The following is a 22,132-nucleotide window of genomic DNA, read 5'->3' on the forward strand; positions in this document are numbered from 1 at the left end:
TTACAACGGCCAAAGATGAAATCTGCACCCTCTGAAATCTACAGCAAGATAGATGACAGCACAATGGAAGGAAAGACTACACCCATGGTCTTATTGACCTACTTGCCAGCTTGTGCATGGTGGGTAATAAAAGTTTATTGAAAATTAGGAAAAAAAATCATGTATTTTAATTATTCTAAAAGGGATTATGATGTAGCATATGAAGAATCCCCCCCTCCACAATACAAAACTACTACCCTTCCACCAGCCAACTCTCCAAACAGCACAGATTTAAAAATCTTGCAATTTTATTTGCATATAAAGGCCGCTAGATATAGAATATCACAATAAATTTAAAGAAACAACAGCTTTCCTAAATTTCAAGGTAACATAAAATAGAATAAAGCTCAACAGCATTTACAATGGGAAAACAGAAATGACTATTAGCGACAATATTTTGTGCTAGCGAAGATTGCATCGACACACAGTGCAAAATGGGAGAGGGGGGAGAGGAAGTAAGAAGACAATTCAGGGCATTTAAATAGAAAGGACAACTAAGCCTTATTTTAGTTAGCTTCCATTGCATCCATTTAATTCTATACACGCTTGTAACTGTACCTAGATTTAACTCAAGCTCTTTAAGACCTTGAGTTCTGAGAAAATGTGTCAGTTCCTTCGGACTTCTGAGGTGCAGCCACACAGCATCCCACTGCAGTTGTACTGTCCTTGGCAATGTTAAACTCCTAACTTAGAGTACACACAAAAAAATACTTATATATATAAACCCATACTGAAAAGGAGTCTGCACACTCATTTTTTTTTTTACTGCATGAAATACCTGCTCTTTACAGGTTCCATTTCCCTATTTTTAAAGCTAAAATAATTTAAAAGAAACAAACAAACAATGAGACCTTGTAAAACCGCGATATGGATCTCACTAGCTAAGCCATCCTTTAAATGAGGGCTGTTGTCTTCCCTTGACACACGACTTCTTTCCAGCAAGAATGTGACGAGAAGGCTTTTTCCATACCTACTTCAGTTGAGAAGATTGTTTTAAATCAGGGCCACATCTGCAAAAATGAAGCATTACCAAGAATACGACAACAACAAAACATTAAAAAATAAAATACTTAAAACAATACTCTTTAAAACAGTTGTGCAAATCTGGGTGGTTTTTAAAACACTGTCTACCTGTTTCCATTTTTTTTTCTTTTTCTTCCAACTTAAAGCATATTAAAATAAGACTTCTTTCACTTTTTAAAAGAAAGCTTGGCTGTCCTTTGGCGAACACTAACAATTTACAATGGCGTGGCCTTTGAAAAATCAGAAGTCATTTTACAAATTCACAATGCTCCTTTGATTTCCAATGGGTGCCCCATTTAGAAATAATAATAATAATAATATAATAATAATAATAATAATAAAGAAGAAGAAGAAGAAGCACAACCTCTAGCATCATTTTTTTGTTGTTGTTTGTTTCGACATTTACAAAAAGAACTCACAGCATTTGGAAATAAACAAGTAAGAGAATGTAAGTTTATAATTAGAAAAATGGCAGTTTGTAAACCTTCCCTCATTTTCCAATAAGATAGTTAGAGCTTCAGGAACCTTGTGGGTTCGGAAGGTCAAATATAATCGGAGGGTTGGTCGGTTGAAAGCTGACTGTACATGTTGAGGCATTGATGTACGTTGTGTAGCCATCGGTCATGATGCCGTAACCTGTGGGGAGATGGTGTCACAGTTACTGTAATGTATACAAATGATGGTGGTTGAACGTAGGGCCGTCAGGCAAGGAAAACAAGAAAGCCTTTGTCAGTGGGGCAGCGAGTTGAAATTCAGTTGAGCCTGCCTGCCCAGATCCGACGACTTTCAGGAGCTGCTGTCTGATTTTATCCTATTTTCTTTAAAGGGTGGGGGGGAATTCTCCACTTCAACAAAGAGTGATTCTTTTTTTCTTTTTCTTTTTTTCTTATTTAAACACTAGACTTGTCAGGGAATGACTGTGATTTCTTTAGTAGGGAGAATAAAGAAAAATATTGACCCCCCCCCTTTTTAAAATAGCATTTTCACTTCAAAGCCCTGGTATGAACTATTGAGTTCTAGGGAAGGAAGTGAGTAATGTAGGAGTAACTCCTCAGGGACAAACAGACCAAATTCCAAGTGGGCTTCAGGGCAGGTGAAGGGAAAGAACTCTGGGAGTTGGGAGATGTGGATACTGGGCTTCCATTTCTGTGAAATAAACTGTCTCTGTGAGAGTTAACCATAGGTAATTTTACCTTGAGTTCTGTGGCTTTGATGCGGAGTTGCATTTCAAAGTTTCATTCAAAAGCATCTACTAATCAACTGTCCAAGTGATGTACAGAATCATCACCATAGGCCACTGTTTCCTGAGCTTACCTGAGCACTAGATCAAGCAAAATCAATCCCTGCCTGCAGTAGAAACCTCTTGGAAGTGACCTATTGGAACAAAGCTAAGAAAACTTCCCTGGAACTCTGGCATGTATGCTTCTTTTATAATTTTATACGCTTAATTTTAGGACGTTTGGAAGTTTGCATATTTCCCTGGATACCATCTATTTGCTCTCCAGCTTCTGCAACTAAGTTTGCAATTCTATATCGATATCAAGCTCTTAAGGCATGTAAAAATATAGCCATGAAGAAATAAAATTACCAGGATTTAGAGAAATCACTGATAAGGTTCTTTTTTTCCATTTGCTAAAATTTCTGCAAGTAAGCCTTTGGAGAGCTTAATGAGGGTCAATGGAAAAATCTCTTAAGAAAAGAAAAGAGGCATTTAAAATGTGCACTGTTTAGTTCTGGGGTCACAAAGTCTTGTTATCTCTCTCCATCAAGAGGTTGGTATTTGCCCTCTCTCTGCCCTCTTCAGCTGTCTTAAGTGAATAAAGGCGAGACAAGTTTATTTGAATATGATCTCCTCCCTTTTAAACTAGTTTATTATTTTGGGACTTTAGTGGAATTCCCCAATTGTCTGGATAGTTTAAAGCTAATTAATGATTTAAATTTTAAAAAGTAGGGGGGGGGGCGGTGAAATGCAAACCCAAAGGAATGCTGCAGGAATTCAAACCAGTTTTCAAGATAATGGTCCCCCTGAAATGCAATTGAGATATGGGGTCCCATCTCTGGTCTCCCCTCCCTGCATCATATCATAGAGAAGTACCCTCCTTTGTGGAGTCAGAGGAGTTGATGTCTGCTGCTGCCTGCTTTGGGGGAGCTGGTATCCCTCCTTCCAGTCACTCAGCTGGTGCCTGCACTTGGAGCAAGCTGAATTTTCTCTGGCCTCAGTAGGATGATTTTCAATATCCTCTTTATTACCTGCATAACCAGGAAGCCACTGGATTTGTGGACTTTGAAAAGCAAACTTTGTTTTTTGCTTCGTCAGGCACATAGCCTTATACACCTCAACTTGACTGCAGCTTGATAAATTATTGCAGGGAGCGGCTGCAAGCAGGATCCGGGGAGAATATGGCGGCTGCCCACATAAACGTACCCTTTGCACACAAATATGTGTCCCTGGCAGAGCCTGTGAGCTCAGAAAACCTAAGGCCCGCTGAAGGAGGGCTTTGTGTCTGCACAAAAGTCCAGTTACCTCTGGTTTGAAAAAGGCAAGAGAAGCAAACAAAACCCAGAGCCAGCCGTGAAACCTCCTGTGAGGCTTCAGCTCTGTGATCCTGACTCAGTTTACCTTGAAAGGCAGAAAATGGCAATGGACCAGTTCCCTAATACTTAGGGGAGATTTAATTACTATGTTTAATCTGAGCCTTCAAATGTGCTGGTTCCTTCTGCTTCTGTTGTATATCCTTCACTGCAGGGCCACAGTTATTTTTCAGAGAATGCCTTGTCTTCCTGGGTCTTTTTATGCATTTCATATGAAACATAATATTTATAGGTAGGCATGAACTATACAAGCTTTAAATAGCTTCTAATATCCAGGGCATTTCTTCTAACTCTCTTAAAGAGAAAAATTGTCTTTACATACCTCAAGCTTGCATTGCCACAGTGATTATCAAATATTCCTCATTACAGCCCTGAGATTCTAAGCTGCCTGGGGGAATGCTGGGTTTGTGGTAAGGTGGGCCAGACAGGGTTCCTATGCTCTACTCTCTGTAAAAGAGAGCAAGCAGTTCCATGTGAAATATTTATCAGCTTTATGTGCAGATTTTTCTCATAAGATTTCATCTTATTAAAGGATTCCACTGCCAAAATGTTTAAAAACCACTGCTCTAGTTATTCCCAGTCTAGCTAAGGTCTTCCTTTGGAGTGAGTCATGAATCCCTTTTTGCTTACCTTCATGAATTCCACCAAACACATGGAGCTTGGGTCGGACTCGCCTCTGGACCGTGTTTAACAGCTCTACGCAGCCCACCCTTTGAAGCTCCTTTGGAACCCAGTCTCGAAAACCTAAGGGTGAAATGCAATCAATACTCTTAATTTTCTCTCTTCAGGTAAGGTTTCATTTAGACTTTCAGGAAGCCATAACTCACAGAAGGATTATTACATTATCTGTAATCCCAGCCTCTCCATTAAAGCTCACAATGGCTTTTAAGAAACTTTTCACTCGTCGCTTTGTCTTCTTTAGGTTCTTGATTTTTTTTTCCATCCCACCCCACCCCGGGTTAATTAACATTTTTTTTCCTGTAAGGAATTTGATTTATTCAGCCATGGGTTTCAAATCTTCTTCATGGGGCTCAAATGACATTTATTCATTTATTCCCGGCAGCCCCATAATATCTCTTTCTCCCTCGATTCAGTTACTTTCTTTTTTTAAATTTTATCTTTCTTATACTTTCTGAGAGCAGTTTACTTACAAAATGGTTCAGAGACAGAACAGGAAGGGACTATCTGTGAACTGGACACAAGATCCCTTGCTCTCTTTGAAGATATCAGCTCTTAACCCTTGGTGGTTCCCGTGACCAGTGCTTTGGAATGCCCATTGCTTCTCCACTCTATGGCAACAGGCAACAATATGACCTCATGGTGGCATCCAGCAAGTTGGGGCTAATTGACTACTTTTAAAGTAAAAGCCACTTAGTACTACGCTTAATGCAGGAAATCTATAAAAACGGACATTAATTATAGCAAAAGTCAGCTATCTGGATGATTATGGTCTGAAATGAAATCTATACACCCCAGCAGGATGGAGCATGAGGAAGGCAGGTGGGATGAAAGGCTAAATCATAATCTGTGGGAATCCATTTCATGGTTCCATTAGGTTATTTCTACTGTTTAGAATGGACTGGGCAGAAAAAGGCAGCTTTCTGCTTTCTTTGGTCAAACTGTAGACATGAATATTTAGTGTCTCTGTAAAGACGGGTTAGCTGGGTGTGGGAAGTGACCAGAGAATCTGGGGAGAACATCAGATGAAAGTGGAGGCTCCTGATAAAAATCAAACCAGGATGTTCAAAACTTTTTAACAAGAGGGGAAAATCCTAAATCCACAGTGACTGGCATATTATCTCATGGATGTGTTTTTCTTGAATGGTTTGATTAAAATTTGTGAATTAACTTTTCAATTCAAAGTCACATTCTAAGTAATACTTATAGTCCAGTAAATGTTTCTGTACTGAAGATGCCCAAAGCCCTTACAATAAATAGCCAAAGGAACATCATGACCACATCCAATTAGATTAGGCTGCTCAGGCAGATGGATAAAGTTGGATGGTATAGCAGCTCTGTAGGGTTGGTTACTCAGGTACCTTCACTAGGCAACAAACACTGATAAGAGTATTTAGCTAGCAAATTAACAACATGGATAACCATCCCACACCAAGAAATATCGTGAGGATCATTTATATTTGCATGACTCCCCATCTCAAAACAAGATTATCAAGAAAACTCTTTTAGTACTGTACAATCAACAATAGATAACAAGAGTAGATTTCCTGTCACGTTTCTTTTACCACAATAATAATAATAATAATAAAGACACTCCCCATTTAAAGTGAAACATCTGAGTTTTCTGAGTGTACCTTAGACAGCAGGGTCCTTGCACAAGGGGTACTGAGTAGATGGGGGACCAGATGGTAGGTCCTGGTTGAAAAATATTCTATGGCTAAGTCAAACCATAACAAGCTCATGAATAGTTAAGGATAATTATATAAATCAATAATCATCTTCTGGCCCATAATCTGGGTCCCTAGGGGATGGCTTTGAAGCACACAGACAATATAAACCTGGCTGTAGCCCCAAGGTGCCTATAGAATGAGTATCCTTAAGTAACTTTCAACATAAGTCCTTACTGAACACTTTAACTTAGAAAAAAAAAGTCTTTTCTCATATAATCAGCTCAAATGTTAAACTTTAAAGATCCCCCAGGTTCCAGCATTATGTGGAAAAGTAAAATGAGCTCCTTTGAACAAAAGTTTCCATCATTTCATTGCCATTCAAAAGCCCTGTGATTGGTAGGTCCATGTCTTCTTTCCATCCCCCACTCCCCCTTACTCCAAAGTGAATACAGTTCTTAAAATAAATTATCAAGCTCAAAAGACTGTGGGGCTCCATACTCATTTGATTTTTCCCTGACTCGACTAAATCAAAAAATTTAATTTCACGAACACCTGTAAGCCTTGCAGAACTGCTGAGTTTAATTATCATACTGGGTTTCTTTAAAGACATTGACTTTTTCTTTTTGTATTCACTATTTTTTTTTTTTTGGAGGAAAATGATTATGTCCCTAAAGCATTATTCATTATGCTTGGGAAAAAAGTCATCTCCTATGACAAAAGGATAACCTTTACTTTACTCACCTAGAGGAGGTCCATGTGTCATGAGGATGTCGATGCCCTCAGGGATGAGGTTCCACTTGTCCAGTAGAGACTGACCTCTGGGTAGGTTAAAGCCCCATCCATTAAACCATGGGGTCCTTTGGGGGAGATAATGCACATGGTATCAGGCCAGCACAGACACATCTCCATTCTACAATATTTCTCTTTCGCACATTCCCCCACGGTTTGCATTGCTCTCTTTTCTCTTTTTGATGGTTGGCCCTGGCAGCAGGATGCTTTTTTGTTGACTGCTTCAAAACCAATCCATTTGAAAGCAAGCGTGGAGCCTACGAATTGTTCCACTAGCAAGGGGCACAGGAGCCTTTACAGTGGAGACTTTCCCAGCAGGCCTCTATCAAAATCTTGACAATGCTTTGTCTTCCCCCAAATCTCAGTGCTTCCTAAGATACCCGGCCCTGATCCAAAGCATTTCCAGCCTTCCTGTAGTGCCTCAGAGCTAAGAAATTCCATCAGTACTCCTTGACCCTCCCCATCACTATAGAAGTACTTCACCAGAAAGATTCTTACTAAAGTCTTCCGAGAAAAAGGACAGGGGATTTGAGGCAAATTCTGTGTCCACTGAGATGTCATGAATACTCAGGACTGAAACTATTGAAAAAATATGGGGACATTCCAAAGTAACAAAAGGGTCACAGTGAACAAAAGACAAATAAGGAACTGGGGAACAAACCTGACCAAATTACACTGTTATACTGTGTGCACGTACAAATATGTCACAACAAATTCCACCATTGTGTATAATTCTAAGGCATAAGAAAAAAGCGAATGAGGAATTTTCTTCCTGCCACCAAAAGGAAGATTTGGGGATATCACTGGTCACTCTGGAATCCACTCCCCTGACAGTGATTGTGAGCACTATACTAGAACTTCTGCTCCAGGAATGAGTTTTTCAACAGGGAATAGGATGAGAGTCTCTGTCCATCTGATGAATGTTCTAATTAGGGCCAAGAATGTCTCATTTATAAATGTGCCATTTATAATTATGGGAGAATGATCATTTTTTTTTCTTCTCTATGAAGACTATAACATTAGTATAATGCAGTTCCTAGTACTGTCCTATTCCCAAATGTCTACATATAACCAGTATTTTTTTTTGACACAAATTTCTTGTTTTGTAGGGGAATTCCCATTTGCTAGGGCATGCATTTAAAAGACAATTTTCTGGCTAAGCCAAACTTCCTCTTTTGGCTTAACCTGCCCTTCCATGCCTACTGAAAGAGGTGACCTAAAGGGCTAAGGGAAATATTAAAGATCTTCCCTGTCCACGTGCTTGGTGTGACCTTCGTGTGTCCTTGATGGGACATCTGAAGAATGCTGACTTCATGCTGGGTTTGGCTCACTCAGGAGAACTCAGACTTTCAGGCTTATCTCAAGGCCATCAGTACCTCCCCAGGGGATCTGGTCTGTCCTAGGGGATGAAGTGTCCTTGAGGGGACCACAGGTCATGCAGGTTGTTGGAAGGGAACTTTCTTTGTTCTCACTTTATTTAAGGAGCCCCATCGGGAATAAGACTTTGGAGTCACACCAAGGAGAGGACACTCTGCCTGGGACTCCCCAGTGGGGACCCTGTAAAGCTGCCTTGGGAATCCCCAGCTACATGACTTCAGGTATTGGTGTTTCCCTGATCTGGTGATGTGTTTTCTTTTCTTTCTCTCTTACCTATCACTTTTGCTTTTGTTCTTGCTTCCATATTATCACTCAAATAAATGCCAGCTTGTATAAAGAGAGTGCTATTGTCTATCAGATCTGACTTGCCAAATTCAGCAGCTACACACATATCTAACGCTTTAGTGTTACACAACCCCAACCTCGCTCTTCTCAGCTAATTAAACAGGTGGTATCCTTCATGTAAAGACAATCATTGGCCAGATTAATGGAATTCTCTCAAGAATCTGGATTCAGAAACAGTGGCCGAGAATTCATTTGGTGATGGACAAATGTAGTTGAGGCCAGAGAAAGAAGGACAACTATAGAAAGTTATGTCAAAATCTATTTACAGGTGAGAACCTCCATTCCTGCAAAGATGGTGGAGAAAGTTCCAGAAAGAGGAGACTGTGTGGCCCCAGGTAGAGAGAGAAATCAAGAAAGTGTCTGATTTATTTCCTAACTACTTTCCAAACCCCCATGGCATGCTCAGGGAGTTTACTTACAATAACAAATGCTAATCATGATGGTGACAGCTGTCCTTTATTGTGTCAAGGCACTATTCTAAGTATTTCATTTGTATTAACACATTTAAACCTTGCAACAAACTCCAGAGGTAGGTACCTTTATCATACCTATATTATAGATGAGAAAACGGATGCACAGAGAGGTCAAGTAAATACAACCAATAACTTGGTTCCGAATCCCACACTCTTACCCATTACACAACTCCTCTTCTTAGATATTACCTGAATTAACTTACTACTTGTCCTGGGTGAGCCTCTTCTATCTCTTTCAAGTTCGAAAGTCTTGTGGCTTGGAGCCAAATAATATGCCAACTTTATGGTTCTGAAGTCCAGCAATAACATGGTGGAGTAGACACCTGTTGTTTCTATAGACTGAAATCTTTTCTCCTTCTTTTGGTGACAACATCTGAATTTCCTTTGGGAGCCACCTCCTCCCTAACTCAGTACATGAGTTTCTGGCAAGGCTGACTCCATTCCTGCCCTTGGAAATGAAGCAAGTATTGTATCTCTCTAAACATAATTTGTTTAGGGATGTACATGTGACCTAAGCTGGGTCAATGAGAGTCATCCTCAGCATTTTATTGGTGCTGGCTAAGAAAAAAAAAAAAAGATCCTGGTTTCTTCTCTGGCATCTGCAGTCTCAAGAACTGTGTAACCCTGGAACTGCCTGGGAGCTGTCTTAGCCTTTGCTTGAGAATCAAACCCAAGAAAGAGAGGGCTCTGATGACCTGGCTGGATATATGGATCTAGCTATGTCGGATGATGCCTGTGGAACTTTCCCAAGTACCCGAGGCAATAAAATCCTTTCCTTTTTATTAGCTTGTGTTAGGTCTTTCCTGCAAATGAAAGAGTCTTACTACATATACTTATTGTATGTGGTATAAAAGTGGCCTAGGTGCTTGTGGTAGGCAATAGTATCTCTTACCCTAACAAAGAGGTCCACTTGTGACCCCTGGAACCTGTGAATATATTACCATACATGGCAAAGGGGAATTCAGCTGACCTTAAAATAGACAGATTACCTTGGAGTATTCAGTTGGGCCAGGTGAAACCCACAAAGGTGCCTAATAGTGGAACAGGGAGGGCAGAAGAGATCAGAGTGAAGCAACATGACAAGATTCAACCCACTTTCACTACTGGTGAGGATGGTGGGAGACGACCAGTAGCCACGGAAAGTGGGGGGCCTCTAGCTGCTGAAAAAGCTAAGGATAAAAAAGGAATTCTCACAGAGACCTCCATAAAGGAACACGACCTTGTCAATGCCTGGATTTTTGTCCAGTCAGAACAGCATCAGATTGCTGACCGTCACTTTTTCTAAGGTAAATATGTTTTCTGTGAAGCTACTGCATTTGAGTTGATTTGTTACAGCGGAAACAGAAACGAATACAGTCAGTGCCTACCACGTTTCTGAGGCTATACTGTACAGGGGCTGTGAGTGGCACTGGGCCCCCCTTGGCACATGCTCAATCCACCCAGTCCATCCACAGCCGCCTGCCGTGTTCCACTACCTGCACTGCTTCTGGAATCCTTAGAAAGCAATGCTCCTTTTGGAATCCCCGCCTGCTGGGGCAGCCCCAGCCTCACAGGCCTGGGGAGAATGCCAGGAGACCCTTTCAGAACTGCATTCATCATCTTGCTCTCTCCAGTCTTCTAGCACTTCCTGCCTTCAGCTTCTCAAACATTTTCATTAGAGTCTAAAATACAGCTTTCTCAGTTTGGATGCCCATCCTCCAATTTACAGTGACTCCCTTCCAAGATTTGTCTTAAAAGTAAAAGCAAAACAAAACAGAATAACAACTTCAGAACCTAATGGAAATCCAGTAAGCATTTTGGCAGGGGAAAGACAGAGAGAAAAATAAGCAAAAACATCTGCTTTTCTAAATTTTGAAAAACAAGCTTCTGGGACTAGGGTTCTTGTTTGGATGGCAAATAAAGACGTGTTTGAAAGCACACCCAAGTTGTCGCTGCCAAGAGGGCTCTGATGTTATTTTATTAGAGTGGGGGTTGAACCCAGGTGTGCTATACCACAGAGCCACATCCCTAGCCCTTTTTATTTTTTATTTTCAGACAGGGTCTTGCTAAGTTGCTGAGGGCCTCGCTGAGTTGTTCAGGCTGGCCCCAAACTTGTGATCCTCCCGCCTCAGCCTCCTAAGTTGCTGGGATTTTAGGAGCGCACCACTGTGCCCAATGTAGGGCTTTGATTTTGCCGGAGACAGGCAGCTCTGGGGTCCCAGGACAGGAGGTCCTTCCAGAGTCATAGCAAAATACAACTTTTTTTTCCCCCAGTTTTCCCTTGTAGGATTTTCTCTCAGAAGTCCATAGTCATATTCCCCCAGAAGATGTTCAGTTTTATAAGTTCTCAGTAAAAGATTAAGACAAACTTGTGTTTTATAGATAACCCAAATTTCACTTTGTTAATGTTAACCCTTGTGGCAAAATCCAGACGTTTCTAAGTTCAGGATCACATTTTAAAATGTCTGGTTTTTATTTCAACTCAAACTTGTATATGTGTGAGAGTGAGAGTAGTTAAGTTATAGGAAAAGGAACATGTATCAAGTCCCTGATATGCTCTACACAGAGATTTTACATAGACTATTGAATTTCAGTTCCTCATCACAATCCTTAAGCCATGTTTTATCACTCTATGTTTAGATAAAAACCTAAAATCAGTGATACCAAGTAACTTGTCCAGTGAGTAAGATCTGAACCCAGACCTGCTGTTTACAAAGCCTATTCTTGTCTTGCACAAAGCCAACAAAACCCAATGTCAGTTTGGCTCTTAATATATAAAGTAAAAACATGGCTGTTCCATACAGTCTCCTAGGCTGAGCACTGTACAAGATGCCATGGGATTATGCAATCAAAGTAGCCTTAAATAAAAACAGTTTGCCATGGCCTGTCTGAGGTGCGGGGGACTTGATATTTCTCTATAGAGGTAAGGCTTTTCATAGAGAGTGGCAATTCCACATTGCACTAGGAAAAGCAGCCCAGTGATGGGTTCCAGAATTATCCCACGTTGATTTAATAAATGGGGCACACAGAAGTGGAAAGACCTTTATTCTCACTCTGGCCTCATTTCATGAACCCACTTGCACCTTAGATGAGAGAAAGACTTTCTTTGGGCTAGTTTCCTCATCTGAGAAATGAACAAATCGGTGGCCTCAATTGTGGGATTTCAAGATTGCCTTTAGGTTGCGCAAATCTTATGAGAAGCCCAATATGCAAATCAGGGAAAAGGAGAGGCCCTGGTACCAGGGAATGGGAGGAAGGAACTCAGAGCCTGCTCATTCAACCCCGCCCTCGCACCCTCCCCCTCCCGGGCCCAACATATGCCTCTTGTCCAGAGAAGCTGGCCAAACCTGGAACTTGATGATCTTTCTAAGATCTCAAAATTCTAACATTTTATCCTTCTGTGCAGATGATCGGGGTTGTGAGCAAGTACTGTGGATTGCTCTCAGTGAATTACCCAAATTGCCTGAGAGGGACCGAGTCCAGTGAGGGAGAAATATCTGAACAGAGCAGAGACTGAATGTGTCGGCGTCAATGAATAATGCTTTATCCAGTTCAGTTTCAACCTGAAACATGAAACCCCAGCAGAGAGCCCATCAGGGGTTCACTGGAAAATATGTGCACAGCCAACCTCCAGAGCCCCACAATGGGTTTTGTTCTGTAGCAATGGGGGGTGAGGGGGAAAAGGAGGGGAGAGGAATCCAAGGGAACAATGTCTATTGCCTGGGCCAAGGACTTAATAATTAGCTGTGACTAACAAACACCACATGGGAACCAACTTGTAAGAAAATGTCCCACAAAAGCACCTTATTGCCAGTGGGCCAATCTGAGCCTGCAGCCCAGCCCCTCCTACGGAGGAGGGATTAAAAAACCCTAGAAAGAAGGGGAGCAGCTCCATCTGCCCGAAGTCACTGGACTCAGCGACTCAGAGAGATGCAAGCTGGGGATGCTTTCAAGGTACCGGCCCCCTTGCTCTTGAAATCACAGGCACTTGGCCTCTGGAATTCCAAGGGCTGGGGCTAAAGGAGTTAACACAGGCAGAACTTGTTCTAAATAATGCCAATACAAAACAGGTTTTCTATATGGAAGCAAGTTGAAATGAAATCTCTGCAAAGGTCATCTGTGTTTGCAGTACACAGTATGTAGTGCAGGCAGAGGAGAGCCGTCAGGCCATAAATCCAGGGAGGCTTGGACAGGCGAACGGCTGTTTACTCCTCCACAAACTTCAGAGGGGACTGGCCATGGCCTGGGAAAGCAGATTAGGAAGTAAGGCACTGGTGCTTGCTGTGCTCAGGTGTGCTACTCAGGTTCCCAAGCGTGGTGCTGGTCAGTGTGCACAAATTTTTGATGGTGAGACAGGTCCTGGGCTGTCTGTACCACAAAGATTTGACTTCTCTGTAATATAGTCTCCTGGGTGCCTCTTGCAGGGATTAAGGCTTGGAAGCCCTGGGGCAGCTCCACTGGGGTTCTGCACAGTAGCTATGAAGGGTCAAGTCAAGGGCTCCCATAACATCCGGACTTAGGACCTAACAGGCTAGCTGTGCCACTTAGAGCAATGAGAATCTGGAGGCTCTATAAAAGTTAGCCATTCTTACTTTAGAGACCAAGGTTAAGAGCATGGATTATGGAGCCAAACAGACCCATGTTCAAGTTCCAGACCTGCTGATTACGGACTTCTCTGAACTTCAGTTTCCTTGTCTTTAAAAAAGCAAAAAGGATAAGGACAGAAAAAAAAAAAAAAAGAAATAAAAAGAAACCACTAATGATCAGAATTTTTCCTATGTTTAAAGGAGTTAACTTATACAGAACTTTTGGCAGAGTACTGCCTAGGAGTGTTAATGTACAACTTTTAAATTTGTATATGATATAGTTAGCAAGGTACATGTGCATACACACACATACACACACACGCGCGCGCACACACAGTTGTTCATGTTTTTATTTCTTGAATTTTCCATGCAGGGACTCATCAAACTATAGACCCCCCAGCTGCAGGATTTTTTTAAAAATTTGCCAATGAACAGGCAGGTATTACTGGATGGCTGGACAGAGCCTGATTTCTTCTGGCTGATGACTTATCAAAAGGCACTTCCTCAGTTCACTTTTGAGTGGAAGTTTTCCAGAGAGGCACTGGCTCATTCAGCCTCTCGTCCGCTCAGTGGCGCATAGACAATCCCGCGGAACACGAGAGCACAGGGCAAAGCGGTTAGTCAAGGCTGCTTAGCCGGCTGGTACAGGTGGTTAGATTCTGACAAGATCTTAAATTGGGAAAGTTCAAGAAGAGGTTATTTTGGGTCCCCGGAATATTCATAATAGGGGGCTCAGAGAGGTTCGCTGGCGAAACTGACAAGCTACTAATTAATGCTCTCACCGCTGCCTGGCACCTCCATTAAGCAAAACTCAGAAACCGGGAGCCAATTTTCACATACACTTTCTCTCCTACATCCTGGCCCTTCAGAATGGCAACCTTCTTCACGCCTGGCACTCCCAGCCACCACCGGCCCCTCTCCGACTGCACATCACACCGGGTCCAGGAGAACTAATTTAACCACCGCTGGTTAAAATCGTGCCGTACTTCACAGAGCCTTTCACATGCCATGAAGCTGTCATGATAATTTTTGATCTCTAGCTCACCTGACAGCTCAGCCCTCCCTTGACTGCAAAGCTTCCCCGTCAGTTAGAAACAGCAGTTTCCTTGGCACCAGATGTGTCATCCTGAATATCCAGATGAAAGGCAGACGCCTGCCCCTCCCTCCTTCCTTCCCTCCCTCCCTCCCTCCCTTGTTTTCCCTTCTTAGCTCTGGATTTGAAGATGCCCGCCTTCTCCCTCCACCTGTACTCAAGTGTCTCCACTTGGCAGCCTGCAAGTTACTCCTCCATGCAATTAAAAGGATGTCTTGCATTAGCCCACAGAGCAACTTCACACCTCGTGCATCAAGGAGACACAGGCACCAATTGACATCACCAGGAGAGGGAGGGAAAATGTAACTCCAGGGCAGGATTTCCACCCCACCCAGCTGCCTGGGAAGCCTGTCTCACCACAGCAGCACTCAGCTGCCCCCAAAGGCAGTGCTGCCTCCCTCTCACCAGCTGTCTTGTCCCATCTCACCACTAGGACTTGGGAGCCTGGTCTTCTGCTATGAGGTCCTTGGGATGCAATGAGATGCGGTTTTGATAAAGGGCAGGCCTGGGTGGCTAATGTGGTCTGTGTGCTGTGGACAGGAAAGGAAAAGATGGTACCTGAGGACAATCCCATGAGCCGCATGAGCTACACACAGGGTTTCTCAAACCAAGGGAACACACACTGCAGTATTTACAAACAGGCCAACTTTGTTCCCCCTCTTGTAACTAATAAGGAATAAGTGTGAGAATTAAGTCTCTGTTGCCCATTTTCCTTTCTCTGCTGCAAAGGAGGTGGTATGAGCAGAGCTTGCTTTAGGAACCAAGAAAGAACAAAGGGCATCATGACCTGTTTTCAAACATGGTGTTGCTCTGAATTGTTAGAAAAAAATGTCATAGTATCTGCCCAGCCCTCTTAGGCATACCAGCTTTTGATCTTGTAAACAAATTCATAGTAGAAAGAGGAATCTTTTCAATCTATTTCCTTCCCTATGACTGAGAGAAAGACTGTGCCCATCCATCACTCTGAGAGCCCAACAGGGCCAAGGAAGGATCATGGCAGGACTTGTACTAAAGTCTAGACAACCTCAGTTAGAACAAGGGTGGGCCCTGCTCAGACCTGGGACTCTGACAAGGAAGTGGGAAGAAGGCCCTGGACTGAGCAGTCCCAATGGGACTTGTGTTGAGGTCTGACCCCAGATAGGGAAGATTCTTCAAACAGGGACCTGACAACATCCATCCTCCAGATTTGAAAGAGAAGGGGAGGGTGACTAGATGAAGAGAAGTAAAGAAAAGCAACAGTCATTGTGGTGAAATACACATAATATAAAAATTATCATTTTAACCACTTTAAGTGTATAATTCAGTTGCATTAAGTACATTCACCATGGTGTGCAACCATCACCACTATCCATCTCCAAGTTACTTCAGCACCCCAAATAGAAATTCAGCACCCATTAAACCACAACGCCCCATTTAGATTTCCCCAGGCCCTGGTAACCATTATGTTACTCTCTGTCTCTATGACTTTGACTATTCTTGGTACCTCACATAAGTGGGGTCAGATAATTGTCTTTTTGTGTCCAGTTTACTTTACTTAGCATATTTTCAAGGCCACACTGTATCATGTATCAGCAATTCACTCCTTTTTGTGGCTGAATAATATTCTGTTGTTTGGTGTGCAGCATTCATTTTTTTTTTCATCTAAGGTTTTGAATGCTCAGTAGTGTCAGGTGCTAAACTTGGCCACAGGGGGACCCACAGTAATAAGCTCCAGTCCCTTTCTCTGTCAAGTGCCACACTTGCTGGGTTGAAAGCCCAGTGAGAATAGGTTCAGTGAAGAACTTCCGGGGCATCTACTTATTCAACAGACTTCAGTTGGATCCCTGTTCAGAGCCAGGTTCTGGAAAGACAGGCACTAGAAATACCAATTTCAATTCAGTTTTTACAACCAACCTACAGCTCGCTGTTTCGTAGGTAATGCTGCCCTGGTCAGAAGTCTTTAAACTCTGGCCTTCATTTCTAAGTAACCCTAATTTCAGACGGACATCAGAATGATCTGAAAAATAATCTAGCAGTTCCAAGTCAACTGGCCCCTAGCCAAGAGGTGAGTTGGAACAGGACTGTGGTGGGGAGGTCTCCATTCCTTTCCTCCTGGGTGCTCCCTAATAAGGTTCTGCAATCAAAATCAGGGCCACAATGCACAAGAACCACACCCTGTTAAAGAAGGAGGCTGTGAGTGCAGCACGTGTCACATGCCCGGCTGGCTGGGCTGTAAAGCACAGGACCAACAGGACAAGAGAGGCGGCAGGAAGATAGCCAAGTACTTGGGAACTGGGCAGAGAAGATGGGCCTCCCCTTCCGCCTTTCTGACCTGGAGACATGTCTCTGGAACCAAGCAGATAGAGAATGCTTGTCTAAGGTGGATTTCCCAAAAGAGTATGAAAAAGAGGAAAGGTGGGTTTTCAGGATTAGCTGAATTTTGTCTTGTTACATGGAAAAATCTCAAGATCTGATTTTAAGGGATAGAAACAAACTATCCCTCCACATAGAGGGTAGTGCATTTTACTATGTTTGGTGAAGTTTAGAATGTGTTTGTGTGTGCATAATATATTAATGCCACTAATGCTGGTTTCTTCTGCATACTATGGAATATTTGGGGGCACCACAGGGACATGGCTGGAGAAGATTTTGCTGGTAAGAAATAATGCCACCCAACAAGTAGACCCAAAGAGAATAACTGATAAGTAGACAATAAAATCATAAAATATAAAAAGGTAGAGTGGAAGTTCAGTGACCTCAGTCTGGTTCATCACTATGTTCCCAGCCCCCAGCATGAACAGATGCATAAGTATTTATCAATTGAACAGAGTTAAGAACAAGTGTTCATGAAGACCTACAAACTGCATAGGAAAATGTATACACCTTGACAGTCAGTAGAAAAGCCAAGTATTTTCTTCCCTAGTATTATCTTCAGTGTCAATTCAAGTATGTAAAAAGATGCTTAGAAAATAAAAAGAAACAAAAAATATGCTAAATAGTTATCTTGGGGAGAAGAGTTATGGATTTTTTTCCCTCCCCCTTTCTATTATTCTTACCTTCTAAAGTAATGACCATATATCATTTAGAGAAAAAAAAAGCAGTGTAAAAATCATCATATTGTTAAATGTATGTGGAGTGTGGATGGAAGAATTTGGAGAACTGAATATCTACATAGACTCTACTATTGGCAGTTACTCCAGGGGTTGGAAAAATTGATGGATTTGGGAGACTTTTGCTCAGAACACCAACATAGGGTCTGTCTTCTTTTTCTCTACTCACTATTTTCATTGGTGGAATCAGAAAGGCATTTTTGACAGCAGAAGTCATTTATTTGTTCAAGTACTTCAATACATATTTACTGAGCACCTATTTGGTGACAGGAACCACTTTGTTGGGTGTACATCTTACATCCGACTGAGAAATTTCAGTGTAAATATCTGTGCACATACTACAAATTGTTCTCAAATTTATTAGTTCACAATAACTCTGGGAGGGTATTAATTAATACCTTGCTCATCTGAGAGCTTACTTGGACAAGATATTAGTTATTTCCTAGAAAATAAGTATAGAAATTATAGTGACTTGTCTAAGATCACCTATTCTAATGTAGCATGAGCAGAACTTTGTAGCACAAAGTATGGTTAACCTCATAAGCAGTGTTCAGAGTTAGATATGGGTTCAAATTTGTGCTTTCTACTCAGAACTATGGCATTGGGCAAGTTCATCCACATGATCTCAGTTTTCAAATCTATAAAATGGAGATAATAATAACAGTGACCATACAGGTTTGTCATGAGCACTAACTGTGATAATATATGCAATGCATTTAGCAGACAGTCTGGCCTATATCAGGAATCAAATGGTAGCTCTTGATATTATCTTGATGAATGCTAACATCATTTTAAGGATTAACGCCACCAACCCCTTAGTTTTTGATTCGTAATTTATCTTCTTCATATAACCCCAAAGTTTGCCTTCTCTCTACTTCTCAAGATTGAGGAGATACAACACAAAGCAATGGATGATGGCCTTAGACATTGGTGGACCAGCTTTGGGTAATGACAAGTGACTTGGGAATTAGAAGACAGGGGTTCCACTGATGGCTATCCCTACTCACCTGCTATGTAACCTTGAGCAAGGGTGAATTTCCGTGTCAGGAGTTGTGAAACGGGGTTAATGATTCCTATGAAACCTGAAAGTCTGTCAAACAAATACCTGTATAAAGCCAGTTCCAAGGGAAAGGAAAGCACCTTCTGATGAAGCGTATTCTAATTCCCAGGTCGCTGTGTGTCTGCCTGGCCTGTTTGTGCTATTTGAAAGCTCAGAGGAATTGGAGTAAGTGACAAGTGGGTCAGATGTAAGTTAAAGTGTTGGCCCCCATTTATGTACCATTTTGGCTCTAAACGACTAGTTTCAGTCCAGACTGATTTAGTAAATTGAGAAAACTGTGACTGCACACTGGCAGCACACCCAATCAGAGGAACGAGTGAACAGCCTAAGCTGCCCCTTCAATTCAGAGGTTAAGGCAAGCACACAGGCCCAATGTCTCCCTCACAGAGTGCCAGCCAGCCATATATTATTAATTGGGCTCAGCAAACATTATGAGCACCTTCTACTGCAAAACTCTGGCAAGGCGCTCTGGGGAGATCTAAATATGATGCGAGGCAATGGCCCACCCTTCACCAACCTGCCATCTGGTTGGGATAACAAGATAGTCACAAGCAAAACTGTTCTCCCCTATCTCTGCCCATTAAAATTTTACTGTGCCCTCAAGGCCTAACTTGTAATTATAGTTTCCCCTAGAAGCTTCCCCCAGCCCCCTCAGCCTTTTGTTTAATCCTCATTTGTGGAGTTTATCATATTTTGCATTATCACTGGTATATGTATGCGTGTGTGTGTGTGTGTGAAAGAGAGAGAGAGAGAGAGAGAGAGAGAGAGAGAGAGAGAGAGAGAGAGAGAATTTTCTCCTTTATTCTAACAAGCATTTGAGTCAGAGTCTTACTATGGTTATGTCTATCTTCCCCAATGGCCCGAGATCTGATGTTAAGAAAATATTCCTACCTTAGGCACATGTACAATTGCATGAATGGTGTGACTCTACTATTCTGCTCCATTTGTGTGCAATGAACTGAAGAGCTTTCTGCTGTCATGCATAACTGATTAGAACTAATAAAAAAAGAAAATATTCCCAATAATGAAAAACTAGGTCAGTTTAGAATAAGTGTGCAAGGAAGTGATCCAGATAATATATGTGACTAGAGATTAGTTTAGGGCAAGATAGGTTAATGTTGGTCTTTTAAAAAGCAAAAGCTGTTTATAAATACCAGGCTTTATATATATACATTATATATATATATATAAATATCACAGGACAGTCCTGTCCAATATGATAGCCACTCTGTGATGACTGAGCACCAGAGATGGGGCTAGTTTTGACACATATGTACTATTAAGTGTGAAAGACACACCACTTTATACAAAAAAAATGTGAAAATGCCCTAATAATTTTATATTGAATACATGGATAAATGTTCAAATGATAATATTTTAGATAACTGGGTCAAATGAACTATATTATTAAAATGAATTTGACTCTTTTTATTTTACTTTTTAATACAGCTGACAAAAAATTTTAAATTACATATGTGGTTCATGTTATGTTTGTATTGGACAATGCTGTCACAGACCATATAAATGCTTATAATACTATGATTTAGTAATCCCTGCTTACACATTATATACTAACAAAATAATCCAAAAGCAAACAGAAATTCTATGCAGATTTGTCTACTGCAAGTGCTATTTATAAGAGCAAAACAATGGAAACAATTGCATCCTGCGTTCTGCATTAAAAAGGAATGGTTAAGAAAATCAGTTGGGTGTGGTGGTATACTCCTGTAATCTCAGCTGCTTGGAAGGCTGAAGCAGGAGGATGGCAAATTTGAGATCCTGTCTCAAAATAATAAATAAAATAAAAAGGGCTGGGTAGGTAGTTTGGAGGTGGAAAGAACACTCTGGGTTCTCACCCCAGCACAGTGGGGAAAAAAAATAGAATACCGATAAAATGTATACTATGCAAATATCACTTGTGAAGACTAGGTAGCAACACAGAAAATTCTTTAAAAAAAATATTTAAAACCGGGCACGGTGACGCATGCCCATAATCCCAGCTTCTTGGGAGGCTGAGGAGGAGGATCCTGAGTTTAAAGCCAGCCTCAGGAACTTAGCGAGGCACTAAGCAACTTAGAGAGACTTGTATCTAAATAAAATACAAAGTAGGGCTGGGGATGTGGCTCAGGGGATGAGTGCCCCTGAGTTCAATCCCTGGTAACCTCCACAAATTTTTTTTTTTAAATTTGTTCTTTGCAGTTATAAAGGACAGCATATATTTTTGACATATCATATATACATGGAGTATAACTTCCCATTCTTGTGGTTGTACATGATGTGACGTTACACTGGTCATGTATTCATATATGAACACAGGAAAGCTATGTCCAATTCATTTTAAGGTCTTTCCCATTCCCATCCCTCCTTTCCCCCTACTCTGTCCTGTCCAATCCAGTGAATCTCCCCTCCTCCCACTCACCCAGTGCAGAAAATTCTTAAGACAAAATAGGGCTTGAAAAAAATCCACCCACAACATACACTGCACAAGGTGTGTGAGTCTACATGCATTTGCATGTAGGAATGTTCCTCCATCCGTCATGCTTACTGAATCATTCCTACACACCAGGCTCTGTCCTAAGGGAAGATTAGAACATGAGGCGAAAGAGGATAGAGGCACAGCCCAGTAAAGGGACAAGAGTGAGTAAAATGGAAATGTATACAAGGTGAGATGGCCACCAGAAGGAGGTCATACTCAGCTGTCCCAGGCTAAGAAGTGCCTGGGGAAAGTGAAGAGAAATAAAAGCTATTATTTTGGTTGCAGTGTGGTGGTGGTGGTGGGGGGTGGCGGTAATACCAGTTTTTCCTTGGATCCCCAGCTTTCTTGGATTTTTACCATAAAAGGGCCGACTAGACATAAACATGTGACTTCACATTAAGCCTCTGGCACCAAGCAGGTGTTTGTGGTTGGCTCATGTCCGCTCCATGAGCCAGGGAGCCCCTGAAGGCAGGTGCTGGAGTCCAGCCTAGGTCTGAGAGGGCTACTGCACTTCTACAAGTGTGAATTTTGGCAAGTTCCTGCGCTTCCCGAATCTCAGTTTCCCCATCTCTACGGGAAAAAAATATAATATCCACTTCATTAATACCTTGTTGAGAAAATTAAATAAAATAACCCACCAAAAGCTCCTGGCAGAGTGTATAATAAGCACTCCAAATAGTGGCTTTATTATTGTTATTATTAATGCATAGTTTAGGAAATAGCATGACACATTCTTGATCACAATGACCAAGCAGAAGGCCAGACCCACATGCTCCCTACACCCCTGCCTAGTTGCACTGGGCTACTTAATTTCAGTTTCTAGAATCTTTTATAACCATTGAATTTACTCCACCAAGGTTTCC

At 41.7% G+C, this 22,132-nt stretch overlaps 1 protein-coding gene across 7 annotated transcripts in view; it reads right to left on the bottom strand.

The window, feature by feature from the left end:
* Positions 1 to 269: 269 nt before the first annotated feature.
* Positions 270 to 22,132, bottom strand: part of Mpped2 (metallophosphoesterase domain containing 2) — a 172,226-nt gene continuing 150,363 nt past the window's right edge. For all 7 annotated transcript variants that reach the window (XM_048788527.1, XM_048788529.1, XM_048788530.1 and 4 more), the window contains 3 exons: positions 6,744 to 6,859; positions 4,285 to 4,398; positions 270 to 1,698 (listed from right to left, as the gene is read on the bottom strand). In XM_048788527.1, the coding sequence (XP_048644484.1) occupies positions 1,580 to 1,698; positions 4,285 to 4,398; positions 6,744 to 6,859 (349 nt within the window). In that variant the 3' untranslated portion in view covers positions 270 to 1,579. The remainder of the gene's footprint in view (positions 1,699 to 4,284; positions 4,399 to 6,743; positions 6,860 to 22,132) is intronic.

The sequence above is a fragment of the Marmota marmota genome, unplaced genomic scaffold (genome assembly GCF_001458135.2).
Source record: "Marmota marmota marmota unplaced genomic scaffold, marMar, whole genome shotgun sequence".
Taxonomy (NCBI): Eukaryota; Metazoa; Chordata; class Mammalia; order Rodentia; family Sciuridae; genus Marmota; species Marmota marmota.